At 36.5% G+C, this 21019-nt stretch overlaps 1 protein-coding gene across 4 annotated transcripts in view; it reads right to left on the bottom strand.

Moving 5' to 3' along the window:
- Positions 1–791: 791 nt before the first annotated feature.
- LOC117325174 (E3 ubiquitin-protein ligase MIB1-like) overlaps positions 792–21019 on the bottom strand; it is a 75683-nt gene continuing 55455 nt past the window's right edge. For 2 of the 4 annotated variants that reach the window (XM_033881170.1, XM_033881169.1), the window contains exons 14-22: positions 11144–11276; positions 10600–10686; positions 9151–9279; positions 8254–8435; positions 7102–7294; positions 5635–5713; positions 4801–4887; positions 4222–4325; positions 792–2759 (exon numbers count right to left, since the gene is read on the bottom strand). In XM_033881170.1, coding sequence (XP_033737061.1) covers positions 2619–2759; positions 4222–4325; positions 4801–4887; positions 5635–5713; positions 7102–7294; positions 8254–8435; positions 9151–9279; positions 10600–10686; positions 11144–11276 — 1135 coding nt within the window. In that variant the 3' untranslated portion in view covers positions 792–2618. Of the gene's footprint in view, positions 2760–4221; positions 4326–4800; positions 4888–5634; positions 5714–7101; positions 7295–8253; positions 8436–9150; positions 9280–10599; positions 10687–11104; positions 11277–21019 lie in introns of all 4 variants that reach the window. The other 2 variants (XM_033881167.1, XM_033881166.1) reach the window with 1 other exon arrangement.

Here is a 21019-nt window from a genome sequence, read left to right on the forward strand (position 1 = left end):
GAAAAATAACAACACTTGGTCAGGATCATCTCAGGATCATTTCAGGCAAGTTTCAGCTCAAAAGCACTGGTGGAACTTGACAAGAAGTTTAAAATGTGTTTTTCAAGATGGCGGCTATGGCGGCCATCTTGGATTTCGGACCGACCCGAAAAATAACAACACTTGGTCAGGATCATATCAGGATCATTTCAGGCAAGTTTCATCTCAATAGCACTGGTTGAACTTGAGAAGAAGTTTAAAATGTGTTTTTCAAGATGGCGGCTATGGCGGCCATCTTGGATTTCGGACCGACCCGAAAAATAACAACACTTGGTCGGGATCATCTCAGGATCATTTCAGGCAAGTTTCAGCTCAATAGCACTGGTGGAACTTGAGAAGAAGTTTAAAATGTGTTTTTCAAGATGGCGGCTATGGCGGCCATCTTGGATTTCGGACCGACCCGAAAAATAACAACACTTGGTCGGGATCATCTCAGGATCATTTCTGGCAAGTTTCAGCCCAACAGCACTGGTGGAACTTGAGAAGAAGTTTAAAATGTGTTTTCAAAATGGCGGTTATGGCGGCCATCTTGGATTTCGGACTGACCCGAAAAATAACAACACTTGGTCAGGACCATCTCAGGATCATTTCAGGCAAGTTTCAGCTTAATCCCACTGGTGGAACTTGAGAAGAAGATTGAAATGTGAAAAGTTTACGCACGGCGCACGACGCACGGCGCACGGCGCACGACGACGGACGAAGCATGATGACTATAGGTCATCCTGACCCTTCGGGTCAGATGACCTAAAAATATATATAAGTGAAATATATATGATATTCCACTGGAGTTATGTATTACTAATAAACAACCTAACTTTGATAACAACCCACCAAAAGTAATGTCCAGACACTGTACAATGATTGGGTGTCTATTTGGTTTTATACTATATATCTATCATGGCCTTGATGAAAGGGCACTATCTCATCATGAGACAATACTATGAGGCAATAGTGCCCTTTCCACAAGGCAATAATGTGTAAGGTACATCACACTTTCATTTTGATTTACTTATCTAAATATTCAACTGAATATTTCACTACCTGAGGGCCTGCCAGTCATTTTTGTTGTCTCGTCCAGCACAAGGATAACAGTGACGTCACAATGAAGCAGCTAACCTCAACTTGCCCGAAGGAGCAAGCACTATCACCCTATTATAAACATGTGTAGCTATATATAGCCAATCGGAAGTCAGTACTATTCTGTCACGTGATGTACCAATATTACATTCATACTTCCCCATAGTTCACTGGTAAAACGTCATAAATAGAGGGCTGTATTCAGTTTCACACTGAATAGCATATACAGTTCATCAGTTTGGTAAAACAGATATTTCTAAGATGGTAAACATGTGTGAAAAATAACTTGTAAAATCTGCAATATAAATACCAGTCAAACACATGTTATTCCATGGAAATTACCTAGTACACTTTGAAGTAAACAATGTTGAAAATGACACTATATCAGTGATTACCTGGCAAGATTTGCTCACAGATATATTAATTGTGTAGTGAATGAACCATAGTAAATGCCACATGAATATATCAATTCTACTCTGTCTTCACAGTGAGATATCAGCTATGACTGTCAGAGTGTAAATTTATCAGTTCATCAAATAGATAGAATTCAATATTGCAAATTACATTCTCCCATAAAATACTCAAGTCCAATGATGTTAGGTTTAATTTTCCGGTTTCATCAGTTTTGATTCACTCCTCATCAGTGATTATAATAACACAAATCACTGGCGTGAAGTCTGGTAGATTTGATGACATATATTGGGGAACATCTCTATGTGCCACTAATGGCCTTGGTGTAGGGTTTTATCTATGGTAAGGGTCTGGGAGACATCTAATAAAAATCTAATCTAAATAGGGATGGGTGGAACCAGGCAAGTCAAATATCACTCTCTCAGTTTGTCAAAGAAGATGATAGATATATCTTTATCATATAGTTGACAGTGAAGGGACTGCATTTCCCCCACTTTTCAGTGTCTGAGAATGAGAATCTTCAGACATCTCACCCTAACAGAAAAGCCATTACCAAGTCTGAAAGACACACTTCAACAGGAGAGGACAGGTTTGTGTTCATTTAATTGTCACCCTTGGTAGAAATCAGTTTCTCTTTCACTAAAGGGAATGCATTCCTCTAATCTAGTTGTCCTCTAATAAAAGATGTCTTTCTGTGGTTGTATCCTCTACTAGAGCAAGGTGTGGTCATCAAATTGTCTCTTCTTCTACAGAAGGAAGATTCCCATTCTGTTGTCTCCCCTAATTGTGGAGGATGCACTAGAACAGTTGTCTCCCCTAATTGTGGAGGATGCACTAGAACATTTGTCTCCTCTAATTGTGGAGGATGCACTAGAACAGTTGTCTCCCCTAATTGTGGAGGATGCACTAGAACAGTTGTCTCCCCTAATTGTGGAGGATGCACTAGAACAGTTGTCTCCCCTAATTGTGGAGGATGCACTAGGACAGTTGTCTCCCCTAATTGTGGAGGATGCACTAGGACAGTTGTCTCCCCTATTTGAAGAGAATACACTTGGACAGTTGTCTCCCCTAGTAGAGGAGGATTGTCTCCCTTAGTAGAGGAGGATGCGTTTCTCTACAGACTTGCGACAGATGGGACACTCAGCCATTCTGTCTCCACACATTTGACATGTGCCATGTCCACACAGGAAAATCATGTTCTTCAGGCGATCCATACACACAGGGCAGCTTGTCTGTAAGGACACAAAAATAGCATAATATCAATATCAAAACAATCAACCAAACACTAAAATATTCCTATATCTCTCTATTACATCATTTAATCAGCGCATGGATTTATCATGTAACTGACCTTATTTATATGTAATTGTGTGAGTGTTACATAATATTCCGACACATAGTACATCCACAGTGAATATTTCATTCTACAGCTAACACAAAACCAACCATACCTGAGGGTGTAGCTTTTAATTCCATTACATGTCTTACCAAGAAGGGAACAGTTTACTATATTTATCCTGAGTGTATTCTATATGCAACAATATACAGTGGACTCCATCTAAACTGGACCCCATTTGGACTACATGTATATAACTTGGCCAGTTTGAGGAGTTTCAGCTTTTATATCATTACGCATACAATTCAACTGTAATGTAGTTTTATACATTTTATTGATGTTTTACAAGATTGTATCTGGGGAAAATGTTTATCTTATAATGCAAAATCGGTACAAAACATTGAAAATTTGGAATTTAACATAGCTATTATATTCCACACACAGCATTGCACTGTTAGTGATGTGGCACATTTGTCTCTGTAGACCAGCTAATCTCATTTTCATTTTCCATTTCGAAATCCAATTCCTCATCTGTGTCCTTACCAGGATAAACTGGTTGGACACTATCAAGAAGTTTAATTTCCATTCAAAAGAATTGTTTCCAATTTTTTTTTTTTTTTTTTTTAAATCTTCTATATATCAGTAGTGATGAGTTATTATTAGCATTATCCTCCATTTCCTCATCAGGGTATTCAGCAATCTTTTGGCCCTTGAGAGGAAGTCTTGTTTGGATATTTAAGCACTTTGAAATTGTATCTGACACAATTACATACATTGTAATATGTTTTGCATTCTTTATTATACGTGAAAGGAGTTCAGGTGATTGGCTGATAGTGTCAACCTTGGCAGCGACAATGCAGGGTCAATTGATAATTTACCCGTATCGACACTGTATAAACACCTGCCGAGAGCCCACAAAACCACTACTGCAAAATGGACCAGAACGAAGCCGATGTTGGTTTACACAGAATAAATTAGTGTAAAGAAGGAACAGAACTTTGAAATATGGCCGGATTACAGAATAGATCTGGATCAGGCAGACTTAAAGTACCAGAGATAAAGAAGGATATTTTGGAGACTAAACTATTTGACTGGTTTAGATAAAGATCCGGATTGGACTGAGTCCAGTTTAGAAACCGTATGGATATTATAGATACCACCCAATGACTCTTACTTGATAAACCGTATGGATATTATAGATACCACCCAATGACTCTTACTTGATAAACCGTATGGATATTATAGATACCACCCAATGACTCTTACTTGATAAACCGTATGGATATTATAGATACCACCCAATGACTCTTACTTGATAAACCGTATGGATATTATAGATACCACCCAATGACTCTTACTTGATCCTTGATGTCCTGTAGTTGTTGCTGTAGCTTCTGAATGTCTTTAGACACATCACGCGACCCGTTGTTCATAACTCCAGGTGGCTGAGGGGCAGGAGGAGCTGTTAACAACAATCATTTCTCTTCTACACAACCACAGTTAACCATACTTATGTAGTACAAAATTAAAGTTTAAATAGGTAAGTTCTTCAAATGATTTGAATTTATTCAGATTCTGAATCTCAAAATCTTTTTAAATAAAAATTCATTAATTACAGTAAAAAATACTGCATAGTTGTTCAATTTCACAGGGCTAATATTTCACAGTTGTCCTAATTGGACCTAGTTTGTGGGTATAAACTTCTAAAGGTGTTAACTTTTGTAACAATTCTCCAGTAAACACTTCTATACATTTGTACAAATATTCTCTGGTATTTATTTTTACACTATCTTAATGATCGTGAATATAGTAAAATTACATCTCTTACAAATGTTACTAACTATTCAGATTATTAAGTTATAGCTACAGGCTTTATAAAGTGGGGAGTAAAACAGTTTGTCAGACATTGACAAGGTGACAGCAGAGAAAAAACTTACGTGAGCCTCCACAACACACAATAAATGGGACAGTCTTCTCAATGGAGGAACGACACTGCACACATTTCTTCATAAGGACAGCACAACCTGTGAAAAATGGCAGCAATAACAGTCACTATATAGGTCTGAAAATGTTACTGGACTACCTACTGTCACACACCAGTCACTATATAGGTCTGTCACACACCAGTCACTATATAGGTCTGTCACACACCAGTCACTATATAGGTCTGAAAATGTTACTGGACCACTAACTGTCACACACCAGTCACTATATAGGTCTGAAAATGTTACTGGACCCCTTACTGTCACACACCAGTCACTATATAGGTCTGTCACACACCAGTCACTTTATAGGTCTGTCACACACCAGTCACTATATAGGTCTGAGAGAGTTACTGGACCCCTTCCTGTCACACACCAGTCACTATATGGGTCTGAGAGAGTTACTGGACCCCTTCCTGTCACACACCAGTCACTATATAGGTCTGAGAGAGTTACTGGACCCCTTACTGTCACACACCAGTCACTATATGGGTCTGTCACACACCAGTCACTATATGGGTCTGTCACACACCAGTCACTATATAGGTCTGAGAGAGTTACTTGACCATTTACAGTGTCACACACTAGTCACTATATGGGTCTGTCACACACCAGTCACTATATGGGTCTGTCACACACCAGTCACTATATAGGTCTGAGAGAGTTACTTGACCATTTACAGTGTCACACACTAGTTACCTTATACAGTAGTGTCATTGTCACATGTTTTGTTTTTCATATCATTTCAGAAAACCATCATAATTTATTTCAAAGACCAATAACACTTACCATCACACGCACACATGTGACCACATGGAAGGAATAATACAGACGCTTTCTTGTCCGAGCACACAACACATTCCTCAATCTGTGTAGGAAACAAACATGAATAATGAATTGTCTCTATTGTTACAGACATCCAACTTGTTTGTAAACATCATATATCAAATCCTTCACAATATCATACCAACAACATATTTTTTGTTGTTGTTGACATACCCTATTTTAGCAGTAATTCTAAAATATTGATAATGAAATCATACAAGAGGCCCATGGGCCTTAATAGTCACCTGAGTTTTGAAGTATTTCTATCAATTTAACACTTTTTGACCCTGCCCATCAGCCCCTTTGGGTCAGTGGGGCCAACATTTGCATACCATCAAGCTGATTATATTTACCATGTTAGAATGAATTCCAATAGAAATCAAACAAATGATAGTCAAAATTGTGATTTCCCTAAATAAACTATCATAAATTTTACCCTCTCCCCAGGGGCAAATGTGAGATACCAGGGTCATGAAATTCACAATTTTGGTAGAACACCTGAAGACCCTTACATCTACAAAGAATGTTTGTTTCTACCTTATTTGGGTCTTCTGTAGAAGATTTTATTTTTTTTTGTCAATTTGCTCCACCCCTCATTCCCCTGGGGGTCAGTCTGTACCAATATGCACGTACTATTCAACAAACATCCCATACTAATAATTCTAATTAAGGTTGTATTATTTCCAATGGAAATTGGAACAAATAATGCTTAAAAATGTGTTTTCCCTATTTAAACTATAGTAAACTTTACCCCCTCACCAGGGTCAAACACAATTTTGGTAAAGGTCCTTTAGATCTTTCTATTTGTGAAGAGTATTTGAATCTACCATATCTGGGAGTTGAGAAGAAGATTTTTTAGTCAATATGACCTTTTTAGCCCTGCCCCTTAGCAACTGTTTGGTTGGGACCATGTAATTCAATTTTGGTTGACCTTTGGCCATGAAAGCTTCCTGTGAAATTTCATTGAATTTAGTTCAGCGGGTATGGAGAAGAAGTTGAAAATGCAAACTGTTAATGGAAGCACAATGGACGACACACAATGACGGACAAAGGGCAATTAGAATAGGTCACTTGAGACTTTGTCTCAGGGGACCTAATAAATCATGAACTTACTTTCATATTATTGAAAACTTAATTTACACGTACAATTAAAAATAATCAACAGTGTTGAGAAATACCATGAATAATCTATTTTAATAAGAACACATTTTTATGTAAATTATTGTAACCTTTCAATCAGTCACAGATTTAAAACATCATTAAAACATAGGGGCAATGTTTTAGGTTGTTACCTAATCTTAGTTTTGAATAGTAATAGTTTTGTTAAAACAGTTTTGGGGTTCAAATGGTGAAACAATTTCAGAACAGAATGATTGAATATGATCCGTTGTAATTTGCCCGATTTCAACACATGACATTGTGAGAGCATACCTTAGTCCTAGATTGGACCTGTTCCTTACACATGAGACATTTCTTAACTCTAGGTGAACAAAGAGAACAGGTAGCAATGTGACTGCACGGTCCAAACAGTGTGTCTCTCTTCAGGTCCGAACACACCATACACTCCAGTAGCGACTCCTGGTCATTCCGGATAATCACAGTGTTCTCAGCAGCTGCTCCCGGGCTATTCAAGGCCAAGGTAACAATGTAATTATTGGTGGATATCACAAGGTCACATTAAGTACTGGTGGATCGATGTCACAAGGTCACAGTAAGTATTGGAGGATCAACATCACAAGGTCACAGTAAGTAAAGGTAGATCAACATCACAAGGTCACAGTCAGTAATGGTGGATCAACGTCACAAGGTCACAGTCAGTAATGGAGGATCAACATCACAAGGTCACAGTAAGTATTGGAGGATCAACGTCACAAGGTCACAGTCAGTATTGGAGGATCAAAATTACAAGGTCACAGTTATTATTGGTGGATTAATGTGACAAGGTCGCAGTAAGTAGTGGTGTATCGATGTAACAAGGTAACAGTAAATATTTGTGGAACATGTCGACAGGTCACACTAAGTATTGATAGATCACAAAGTAACGATCAGCTTGCCCAAGGTAATATAATGATCAGCAAGGTATTGTCTCACACCATACTTGCTAATGTTAGTAATCATAGCAAAGTTTCTTATCATAGTTATATACAGAGGACCTTTGTAAGTCTTGATACCTTCTTTACCTGTCAAAAATGTTCAGATTGTCAGGATCTGTCAATTGATTTCACAACAGAAAAGATGTGTGATACTTATAAAGTCACACGATTAAGTCTATTTCATTGCCAAAAAGCATATTCAGATTCTGAATTCCAATTTCTGGACTGATAAGTATAGTTATGTTATGACAATTCATTCCCAAATATACTGGCATCCAGAATACTGCAGTTTACTTTAATCACAAACAATTCCAATTTCCCATATATTAGGCCCTACCCATGAAACAATAGATGATTGTTATCCCCAAGTGAAGTCCCAGACCAAATTTGAGTTTCACGCAAGTTTTGTTCACTAGTTGATTTTTAAATGTACAAACGGACATTTCTAAGAGATTCTGGATATCATATTATATATGCGTACAAGACATACCTGTGGCGTTCTTTATGACACTTAGCCAGGGCTTTACAAAGGTTAGGGTCAGGACAGAGGTCAAGTGGAGTTTGACCTTTCTTGTTTTTGATGCTGAGGTCAGCACCATTAGCAGCAAGGAAACAGGCAATGGAAGCGCTGGACTTTTTATCTGCTCCTGGAGTTCCCAGTCCCATTAGTAACTGATTCAATGAGAGAACATCTTGTGTTACCATATCACATTTCTTTGTATACAATTGTACCTGGGAACCCTTCAGTAACTAATTCAATAAGAGAACATCTTGTGTTACCATATCACATTTCTTTGTATACAATTGTACCTGGGAACCCTTCAGTAACTAATTCAATAAGAGAACATCTTGTGTTACCATATCACATTTCTTTGTATACAATTGTACCTGGGAACCCTTCAGTAACTAATTCAATAAGAGAACATCTTGTGTTACCATATCACATTTCTTTGTATACAATTGTACCTGGGAACCCTTCAGTAACTAATTCAATAAGAGAACATCTTGTGTTACCATATCACATTTCTTTGTATACAAATGTACCAGAGATTTATTTTTTAAAGCCAAAGATTGTCGTTTAATTTCAAGCTGTTCCTAAAGTTTGATACAGTGATTTTTTCCCTGATAAATATAAAATGATTTCTTACTGTCACGACTACGTCTAGTTAAGAGATGAAGCTCCATATATCAATCGCCATTTATAAAAGGATATACCTTCTGTATTAGCATGATAATACTAGATTTTGAAGTTTTGTATCAAATTGAGATTGCATAGTGAATGTTTAATAAAGGTGGCCATTTGACCTTGAAACCCATTAAGATTGAAATGTTTATTTGACCTTGAAACCCATTGAAGGTTGAAATTTTTAAGTTAACATTACTTTACCTTGCCAACATCCTGCATGTCCTGGAGTTGTCGGAGCTGTGATAAGGTGTGGTGTCGGAGGGCTTCGTGGAGGGGGGTGTCACCATCCTTGTCAGGTACGTTCAGGTTACATCCCTCCCGCACCAGTAACTACAACAGACACCCAGTCAAACACTGCTCATCTCATCTGACAATTAACTAAAACAGACACCCAGTCAAACACTGCTCATCTCATCTGACAATTAACTAAAACAGACACCCAGTCAAACACTGCTCATCTCATCTGACAATTAACTAAAACAGACACCCAGTCAAACACTGCTCATCTCATCTGATAATTAACTAAAACAGACACCCAGTCAAACACTGCTCATCTCATCTGACAATTTCCTTTTGTTAATTAATGATTATCAAAATACAACAATAAAGCTTTATATCATATAGGACCCAAGACAGATCAACACTGGTCTTAATGTCTGTCTGACCATATAGGACCCAAGACATGACAGATCAACACTGGTCTTAATGTCTGTCTGACCATATAGGACCCAAGACATGACAGATCAACACTGGTCTTAATGTCTGTCTGACCATATAGGACCCAAGACATGACAGATCAACACTGGTCCTAATGTCTGTCTGACCATATAGGACCAAAGACATGACAGATTGACACTGGTCTTATTGTCTGTCTGACCATATAGCACCCAAGACATGACAGATCAACACTGGTCTTAATGTCTGTCTGACCATATAGGACCCAAGACATGACAGATCAACACTGGTCTTAATGTCTGTCTGACCATATAGGACCCAAGACATGACAGATCAACACTGGTCTTAATGTCTGTCTGACCATATAGGACCCAAGACATGACAGATCAACACTGGTCTTAATGTCTGTCTGACCATATAGGACCCAAGACATGACAGATCAACACTGGTCTTAATGTCTGTCTGACCATATAGGACCCAAGACATGACAGATCAACACTGGTCTTAATGTCTGTCTGACCATATAGGACCAAAGACATGACAGACCAACACTGGTCTTAATGTCTGTCTGACCATATAGGACCAGAGACATGACAGATCAACACTGGTCTTATTGTCTGTCTGACCATATAGGACCCAAGACATGACAGATCAACACTGGTCTTAATGTCTGTCTGACCATATAGGACCCAAGACATGACAGATCAACATTGGTCTTAATGTCTGTCTGACCATATAGGACCCAAGACATGACAGATCAACACTGGTCTTAATGTCTGTCTGACCATATAGGACCCAAGACATGACAGATCAACACTGGTCTTAATGTCTGTCTGACCATATGAATCTAGTATCTTGTTTAAAAACAGTGGCCTTGACCTGCATCTTTTAAATGAAGGAAAAGAAAATTTAATCAGCCTCAAGTCAATTTTATAAGGGCTGTAACTTTAGATATGTAAGGGAGGTAATTCTTACCCTGACAATCTGTGTGTGCTGTCGTTCCACAGCGAGGTGGAGAGCAGTCTGGAGATTGACATTCTGAATATCCATGTTGGCCTTCCCCTTCAATAAACATAATCAACAAATTTTAATACAACACATATATAATTCAAAATGTGTTACATACAATTCTATTCAAAACATTAATGCAGTACAATTCAGATTATTTTTCCTCTCATGATTATATCATTTATCAACCATTATTTCTCTCTGGTATTATATCCCTACAGAGCAATAAAGTCATACAATTATCTTGATACTGAAACTCAAATGTGGTCTTATAATTATGATCTTATTTTTTGTATATGGAAATATCAATTTCTATGAATATAACATTTTATAAGTATACTACCTTTGTTTATATGAATAAAGTATAGCAGTAGAATCGACCACATGATCCCATACATCAGAATTAAAAGCTATGGAGAATAAATATGAATTTGGACTAGTGACCTTGAACTTAGCCGTTGATGTTAATTACCTTAACCTTTTGGTCTTGACCTTGAGACGATGACTTTACCTGGTGGACAAGGAGTTCCGCCACCTCCACATGATTATTTAGTGCAGCCAGGTGGAGGGCAGTATAGCCGTCATCCTTTTTCTCATCCACAATCCAGTGTCGAGGAATTTTAGTTAGTAATATCCTCATCGCACTGAAAATATACAAGGAAATTTAAGGTACAGGTAAGTATCTAACCACTTGTCCCAATAAATTTGGTGTCAGGTTGGTGAAAAGGGAATATGGAGGTTTTATACACAAATATTGACACAATAATTAATTGCACCTTCTATGTTCTCCATCTATATTTGGTACTTCGCTTTTGAGCTTATTAGTGATCATGTTTTGGCTGTTATTATTTTTCTCCCTTTGTTGGCCTAAGATGTATCACAACTTTGTAGGTGCCATTATATGTATTTTGGCAACAAAACAATGAATACACTATCTGCAGTGTAGCATTCTAAAATGTGGATAACTTACATACAAGAGGGAACTTAATTTGGATGTCTTGAATACAGGAGAAACATAAAAGTGGATAGCTTCTATACAAACATAACTGGGTTTGTTTAACAGGAAAGATTCAAGTGTTGAAGTTTATATATACAAGGTAAAATGTGTGACTAGATTGTATGTACAATGCTAAATTGAATTGATACACAATGAGGAACTAAAACATCTTTTAGAAATAACTGTCACTGAAGCAAATTAACAAGAAATTGGTTTACATCTGTTACATCATAGTCTGCCTTATTATTTCATCATACTGCCATCAATTTTAAACTGGCAAACGCATTAATAAACGTCCCCAAAACTACCTCAAGAAAACTGAATTCAGGTTTAATAAATTTCTGAAGTTTGAAACTTTTATTCCTTGAATTGTCTCCCTTTAATAGTTCAAATAAGTTCAACAGTGCTGCATTGCATTCCTTCTTTCCTTTAATCAACATATCATTTTTTCTGTCTGAACATCGTGGTCCAATCAAGCATGCCACTAAAGACGGACCAACAAAGTGCTCACAGGAAAATGAAACAATATGATGAAAGACATTTCTATGGTAGACTACTATTACCATCTTAGCCATGTGGTGAAATCATGGGAGAGTTACCAATTAAACATTTACAAAAGGACCTCTTAATTGCATCTACTAATTAACCAAAGGTCTGTCAAGTTTGGATATAACTGAGAATTCCTACACTACATTAGTAGGTTTGCAGCATCATCATTAACTGGAAAATTACATAGCAATATATAACAGTAAGTAATTCAATTCTAAATAGATCCCCTTTTAAAACTCCACAAATATGTTTGAACATATCCAGCCAAAGGACATGTTGTAACTTGTATACTTTTTCCTTCAAAATTCTTCTGATTCAACATTACTTCCATTTCCTGTTAGGCTAACATTACAACTGCACATGTGTCATGTACATTTTTTGTTTGTATCAATATTCTTGAAAAAGATTTTTTTTCTATAACCAATGAAAGTATGAAATGAATGTAAAAGAAAACCCAATGAAGTTTGAGAGAGGCTACACTGGTATTTCATTTCTGATATTTTCTTGGATGTACAACTCATACTTCATACTTTATCAATGGCAGGCATTCAGCCCACAGGCTTATAAAAGAGGCACTTGTGTACTTCATCCAAAATGGCAGGAATTTATAGGGAACACTCCACACTACACACAATTTTTCTTTCTTAAAAATCTATAAATAGTTAAAATTTTAATTAACTAGAACAGAATATATTAAGAAGCAGAAAGGAACCTGCATTTACCAAATTAAACTGATTAATTTTTTGGAGTTCTCCCATATGGAAACTCTTTAGAAAAAAAGAACATGCCCCTCAAAGTCCAGAGTAAGATTTATGTAGCGTATCAGTTACGCCTGTTGGTGTCGGGTTTCCATCCTGGGGAATGGCTGGGAGGGGGAACAGCTACTGTTTTATCCCACACAAACCATGAGGAAACATAGGTCAAGGGTAGCACCTTGCACACAACTGAATTTCTAAGTACACCAAGCAGAACATAAGTCCTGATTTAACCTCTCATGTTCGAAACTTAAATGGTAGATTACCAGACTATCACAATTTATTCCCACAGAGTTTTCATCACAGACAGGCATTATTTTAATATATAGAGATTCATGTATATAAATCTTAGCAATTCTGATTTCATGCATGATAAAAATGTATCTAAATGTTTTACTGGAGTCTTTAATACTTGTCTATAAAGGGCAGTATTTTCATAGCTGATTTTTATTTCCAAAGTATGTTAGAAGACTTTTAGAAATAAAAAAAGATGAAATTCATTTTTGGATTTTTTTTTTTATATTTCAAACAATCATCAGCTTCAAAATGTTAGGTTTGATTTTTTATCCTCGTTGCTATTTTGTCATAAAATGTAAAAGGGTGCATCAGTTGGTATCACCACATGGCTAGAACAGTTTCGCATTCCAAATACTTGGAAGAATTCTTGAAATCTTAGTATCCATATTTCACAGGATTTGATAAAGTCAAGTATATCTTGAGTTGAGCAGTTGTTAAACAAAAATAACAGTTGACATGTTATAAAGACTAAACATCAAGCTGTGGAATTACTTTATCAAAAACTTAAAATTGTCTATAAAGGATAATCAATGATTAGTCAAAATGTAAATGAAAAATTATGCTGTGAATGTTGTAACATGATTTTTGCCATTCTGGTATAAGACAAGGACAAAATAATAAGCACTGCAGGAATATTAAAATAAATTAAAGGAAATAGCCCACTGGGAACCTCTGTAAGTTTGAGTTATTTTTGGAGGGCTGGATCAGCAAGCTACTGGTAGGTTGTATACCCCACTCCATACACACATTTACAGTGGGGAATTGGTGTGCATCTTTGTGGAGGAGTAGTACATCAATAAATATCTGTGATGTTACCAACCCTTTATCACAGACCCACTAATCACTACCAACCTACACTCAACATTTACCCTGGAGATTCCACACAATCTAACGGCTCATTTCTCCTAAATGGCAAAAAATATCATATTCTACCAAAGTACACAAGGACTAGCACAAGTTGGTCGAGTTAATTAGATCTTCCAAGATTACACTGATACTCTTCATTTTGTTTCCAGCAGAATGGTTGCTGCAGGATGCAACATTCATGTGTAGTGTCTGAAGGACTTGAATGCCCTCAGCTTAAAATAACTAAGGTACAAGGCTTTTTTTCCTTTTCTAGAACACTGCAGTGTTGACAGGAAAGCTATTAGAGAAACGATCTTTTCCTCTCATATAAAGATAATTAAAAATCTACAGCTAACAATCCCCTATGACACTGATGTAGTAGTTAAAGTAGTTTTCGGATACACCTAGTTCATGCATTTTAATTACCATTTTAATTTGGAATTACTTAGGTTCCATAAATATTCCTTTTCTTAAAGAATATGAACAGAAGTTTTGAGGATGTGTATACAGATGCTCCCAAAATTCTACACACAACAAAAATGATGTGACCGTATGTTCTTACTTCTACTGCTCAACATCCATTTAAATTCAACAAATTTTATAAGCATGAATGTCAAAAACCCACTGATTCACAGAGATGTTCCACAAATTGTAACCAAAGTGCATAATTCTTTGAAGTTTTTCATTGCAGTGTTGATGAAACATCATCCTTTCCCTTAATTTAATTATAATTTTGAGGTCAAATTCGTAAAATATGCAAATCCATGCAGCACCAAGATCTGATTTAGAAATGTATTAAAATAACTGGTAGTGTAGTGATCGCTTGCATGTATCTATATGTTCTAGTGAGGGGAAAAAAAATCACATGTTTTGATATCAATATTTCTGATCTATATGGCAAGCAGATTAAACTCCACTAGAAATGGTACATATATGATATGCATACTTTTTTCATAGATTTTCACATTGCCTGGCATTATTTTCAATAACTTTTACAAATTAACATTTACACTGCCATGACCTTCTGATCTGGGTCATAAGGTCTCAATAGGCTACTAGGTCACAACATATTGATTACTTGGTTTTTTGTCTAAAAATAGATAACTTTAAAAAATAAGGAAGGGAGCATATGCAGTGACTGAAATTGTTTTTGCTTTTGTTTGTAGAAAGTGATAAACTAAAAGTGATTTTTGTACAATCATTCACATTAAAATGTTTAAGGAAATGAAAATATTTTGTATTTGATTACATTAATGTCAACATCAAAATGGGAAAAAGAGACAATAGAAACACAGAAACGGACTGAACAACACACACACACTTATAAAACGTACATGGCAGGGTGATAAAACGTACATGGCAGGGTGATAGTCTGTCGTAGAGGCATTAGACTGGCTACCAGATGGCAGTAGTGACAGTCTTGTTCAGTAGAGAGGTTTAATTGCATTTTATAATTCTTGGAGACTTCTGATTGCTGCCATAAACATCTTACAACTACTCCTTCTGTGCGTATATGTAAACATCATCCCTTTACCTACGCTTCAACTCAAATTAAAACCACTTTGATGAAATCAGTTTCTGCTTGAATGCAAAACAAATAGTTGTGGAAAATTACAACTTTTAAATTTTCATCAATAATGTTAGTAATACATCAAAAATATTGAATTTGATAGAGTACGCAGTGAGATCGCCATCTTCACAGATCTACAGCAGCAACTCAAACACTAGAACAAACTTCAAATTTCCATTACAAGTAAGTGATAAATCATCGTCAGGTTGGCACTTACTGCTGCAGATCCTAGAAAAGGTTAATAATCATAGAAACCACACTGCACAATGAAACAGATATATGCTTCAATTTATATACAGATATTCCCTTTTGCTGTTATTAGCACTCAAAGACCTCTCAAAACTAGACATGCGGGTAAAAAAATGGAGACAAATTTCAATCAATGACCTAGTTTCCAGAAATGTGTAACATTGATCTTGCAGATGCAAGTCGAATCCAGACAAAATTAGCATAAGATCTTGAAAACCAAATTACAGCCACTGAAACAATAGCAACACCAAACTAATTGAGAAAGAGTTAGGAAGAATTATTTCTACAACTTGGTGACAGGTATATTTCCTCCCAATTTAACTATAGATAGCAGCAGTACCAGGACAGCTGTAGCTAGGGAAAGCCACCAGAAACCATGGTAACCTCCTGGCTTCGTGTGCCAATAGGTGCAGTAGTGTATTGATCGACTGGCTTGAAGACAAGACCTTATGTTAGGAACTTTTTGCTAGGAATCCTTCCTGTGACCTCCTTGTTGACTGACAACAAAAGTAACAATGAACCAAAAATTAGCGATTTTATATCACGCCCTTCTCAGTATTTGGAAATCGTCAATATTCCATGCCTTCCCATGGGACAGACTGCATAGGAAAAACAGATCCATTTACTGGAGCTAACAGTACAGGTCTCTCACATAATCTGCAGTATTTCCATAAGGGGTTCCTACTGTATATCGGAGTATCTATCTGTATCACCAATATGCTCTAACACTACTTATGAACACAGCTCCTGCCTTTTGAGCACAAAAACTGAGCAATGAGACCAGACCAGTTATAGGCTCTGGGAAACATTATTGGAATCATTGATATTTAAAGCTTCTGGAAGCAATAATACAATTTTCTCCATGTCTGGGGAGGAGTAATTATTTCATGTCGATTGCAATATACACTGAACTGGGACAAGGCGGCAAATTAATAAGAGATTGTATTCTCCCTTGATCACTGAGGTTAGCCAATCCCGACTCATCTTAGAACTGACCAAACTAGGTAAGCGTTACTCTTCATTTATTTTTTTCATGATTTCACTTGACTACAAGGGAATTAATTAGCCTAACGATGTTGGAAGCAGTCTCATCCTTGACAAGTGGGGATGTGAAGGTGTCATATTTTTCAAGAAGACTTGGTAAGAAATGTAGAATGTTTGTAAATTCAGCAACATGTGGCGTTCAGAGAGACAGTGGTTATGTATGCTGTATGCGACTGCTTGTGCAGATTTTTTATTGGCTTACAAAAATTTATGTTGGTTAATATTCTATTTCTTCTCATTGGATACCAGAAATGTATTCATTTAAAACAACAGGAAGTCTAGCTCGTATTCCAGTATTCTTGAGACAGTATATTCTCGTACTCTGGAGACAGGGTTGCCTATCTATTTTTGGCGCAAGTAGATCGCAGCATCCTTGTGAGAATCGTATAGAAACATGGTAATTCTACATTATCGTCTTCCTAATAGATTGGCAAGCAGCCCCGACAGGGATTTGGTTTGGGTACAGCTATATGTACATGGATGCTTGGGCACTTTGATCAATGTATATCTGACGGAGGTAGGAACTCCATTTTGTTATCGCGCATGTGTTTTAACACAACTGACATGGCGTCATTTACACTGTGTTGAAGTAAACCATAATTGTAATGACTTTAAACATGCATCTCTAGATAGATTTTATATATATCGCTTGAACTTTTCAGATAATATGCGACATATTATCTATTTATTAATACTTCTGTGAAGTAGGGGGTGCAGCATTTGGTTGTGTGTATCAAACATTTTAGGATTGTACCAGTAGGTGTGACTTGTTGCAGACAAGGAAGATAACACAAGTGTACAGCAATTTAGGACTGCACACCTTACAGCACTGCAAGAGAGGTCATTCATCATAGCATCTTGATATCATTCTGTTGCAATCACAGAAAACCTTGAAAACTGGTACTGTTTATTTCTCATCAGATTACAATCAGGTATAGGTTTTAGATTAATTTTGTTACAGTTTGATGACACTTGATTAACACAATGTAGACTACTGGTAGTATATGGAACAATGAGTACAAGGGCAATAGGACAGATATACATATTGTCATTACATTTTTGTATATTTATTTGACCTAATAAACGCACCTTTGTGGAAAGATCTGATAGATAATGCTATTGCGGAGAAATATCTTGCACAGATTCTATGGAATTGTCATGCTTACAAATCATAGCCAGAGGCTTAATGGGCCTGTATTGCTCATCTGCTACTGATGAAACTTTAAAGTTAATCTATGTTACATATATGGATGTTAAACTAACTCTTTACTTCAATGCAAGAGTAGGCTAAATGTATTCATTTCAACAATTTTAGTCGCCTTCCATCCAATCCAGCTATCTTGCTTATTTAGACAAATTATTGGACAGCTTTGACCTTAAAAGTGAGTAATTGTTGTTCATTTGAACAAACTTGGTACCCTTCATCCCAGGATGCCACTGGCCCAATATCATTATCCTTGGACTTTTGGTTATTCGGGGGTGACAGCGTAAATCTCACCGTAGATGACGTGGGACAGGCCTTCTGTACCTTGTTCGGTGGGGTAGTCATCAACTAATACCCAAAAATGATCCTGTCTGTTCAAGGGGGATAAACCCAGCAACAAACAAACAATCTTGGTCATTTAGAAATTGTTTAAAAATTCTAAAATATATGATCACTTGACACTGAATGCAGGTCAAAGTCATTCATTTGCTTGGTAGTCCTTCATCCCAGCATGCTACTGGCCAAATATCTTGAACCTGGGGCTCTTGGTTATTAGGAAGAAGATGTTTGAAGAGAAATGGTGGTGCTAGACAGATAGGAAATGGACAGACGATGGACAATACGTCACGGCAAAAGCTTACTTGCCCTTTGGGTAGGTGCACTGAAAAAATATAACAGTGTGGAGACCAAATTTCCCACATAACTTCTTACAGAGATACCCCTCCCTCCCAAAATTATGATATCAACAACTATCAAATCAGGCAAAGTGTAAATACATAAGCAAATTTTGCTATTTGCTTATCTGATTTATGGTAAAAATTCTTTAAACACATTCATATGAACGAATGGTGGGCAAAAAAAATTCATTTAAGATTTTCCATTTGAATGTTATAAAGCTATCTAAGCTGATGGCATGGTTTTGTGTAGACAACCTGTGGGCTAAATATTACCATCATTTAGTCTGTTCCTAATCCACACCAAACCTTGCAAGGTGTTAGAGGATTATTGTAATTAAAACAAAGAAACTTGTGAAGATTTGGTATATGTATCACAAATATCGCCCAGAAATCTAGACATGATTTGTTATTTTCTCTCCTGAAAACTGATCAAAAGGCGATATATATGATATTGTACTGTTTATCAGCTGGGCAGCTGTTGTGGAGATCAGCTGGTTTCTATGTTCAGGCCATTGGTACTCCATATGTTGGGTGCACCAGTACACTGGGTTGTACCTTTCTTCTGACAACAATCACTTCCTGTAAACCATTTCTTTGGGCAGGAAAATGATTCCATGAAATTGATGAATATTTAAGAATTTTAGGAAGCTAAGGACCAATGTTTGAAAATTCATTAATGAAAACTAAAGATATTTTACAAGAATTGGAAAACGTAAAAAGCAGAAAACTTGATTATAATAGATCTCTTGTATATGCCAGTGGAGGGCATACATTTGGGCCAAACAACAGGTATACCTTAGGAAGGTAGGAACCAGGCTTTAGTTGTAATAAAAAACGGTTTTGTTGATACATTTATCTTACTTGCGTGAGGCATCAAGGTCATTTATTGCCACAGCTAATTTTTTAGTCTAATATTTTAACCTATGTTCAGCTTGATTAACATCTCTTTAGCTTCCATCTAGTTTCTCAACAAGATGGCATTGTTTACCTCTAAAATTTAAAGATTTACTTGACAGAAAGTGGACAGCTCACAAAATACTAAATTAGTATTATTGTCAAAATGTGAAATATTGTATTTTCCATTAAGTATAAAAAGCTGTTTTTTTCGGCATAGCCGTATACTATTCTTTTGGCCCCGGATATGACGTGACAGGTGGCGTTACTGGTCAAGATGAAGTATGTGATTGGTCAATGTAGCGATAAATGCAAAATGCAGATTTGCAGTTAAAAACGAAATAAAATTCAGATTGAATGCAAGCTGAATATGTGGATGTATCTTTTCAAATGACACATTAATAAAATTATATTCCTGATTCAAATGCAGTCTTATTATCATCAAAAATAATTCAAACTGGTACAATTTTGTTATCCGTGCTGAAACGCATGGTTTATTTCACCAGTAGTCTAACATTATAACCACCAGCATTAAAACTATGCCGTTTATCTTTTTTAAAGATATTTCTTGTTAAATAATGTTTTTGTCACCCTGCTAAGATCCATTCTTATTCTTTTTGAGCGTTAAGAAAATGGTGTAGTCTTTTAGTTATAGACCAATTACTTTTACAGACTACTGACAAATAAATCCATATTACCAAGCAATCCTGATAGTACTATGTGGCAACCTGTTGGTAAGTCAAGATCTGAAATGTTACTCTGTACACATACTGATCTACATTTGAATGTTCCAACCAATCTATACATATAATAATTCTATAATTGATCTTTATACATAATATCTCTATAATGTACATGGGTACTTGCTGGGTGAGCTGTACCAATCTGTACATCATTTCTGTCCCTACAATGGGTGGTCAGTAACATCCATCAGAATACTGACAGACATGGAACCAATTTTTATCGACAGATACTAGGTATAGCTCAATGATCATAACTCAATGACAGCCCCCCCTCCCTGCCTATTGATCTAAGCAGTATGTAGCTCATCCAATGTATCGCAGTGTTCTATCGCATTTACAACAGATATGCCTCTGTCTGAGTTCCGATGTTTCGTTTCCGATCGGTAACGTTACTCTACAGATTTGGTTCCTGTTCCAGGTACTATGTCGAATTGTGTTGATGGAATCTATATCACATGTAAAATGAAGACAGAATCCAGTATCTGCATATGTGTTGTTGGAATGGAATCTATATCACATGTAAAATGAAGACAGAATCCAGTAACTGCATATGTAAGTTGCC

Source organism: Pecten maximus, chromosome 4, assembly GCF_902652985.1.
Source record: "Pecten maximus chromosome 4, xPecMax1.1, whole genome shotgun sequence".
Lineage (NCBI taxonomy): Eukaryota > Metazoa > Mollusca > Bivalvia > Pectinida > Pectinidae > Pecten > Pecten maximus.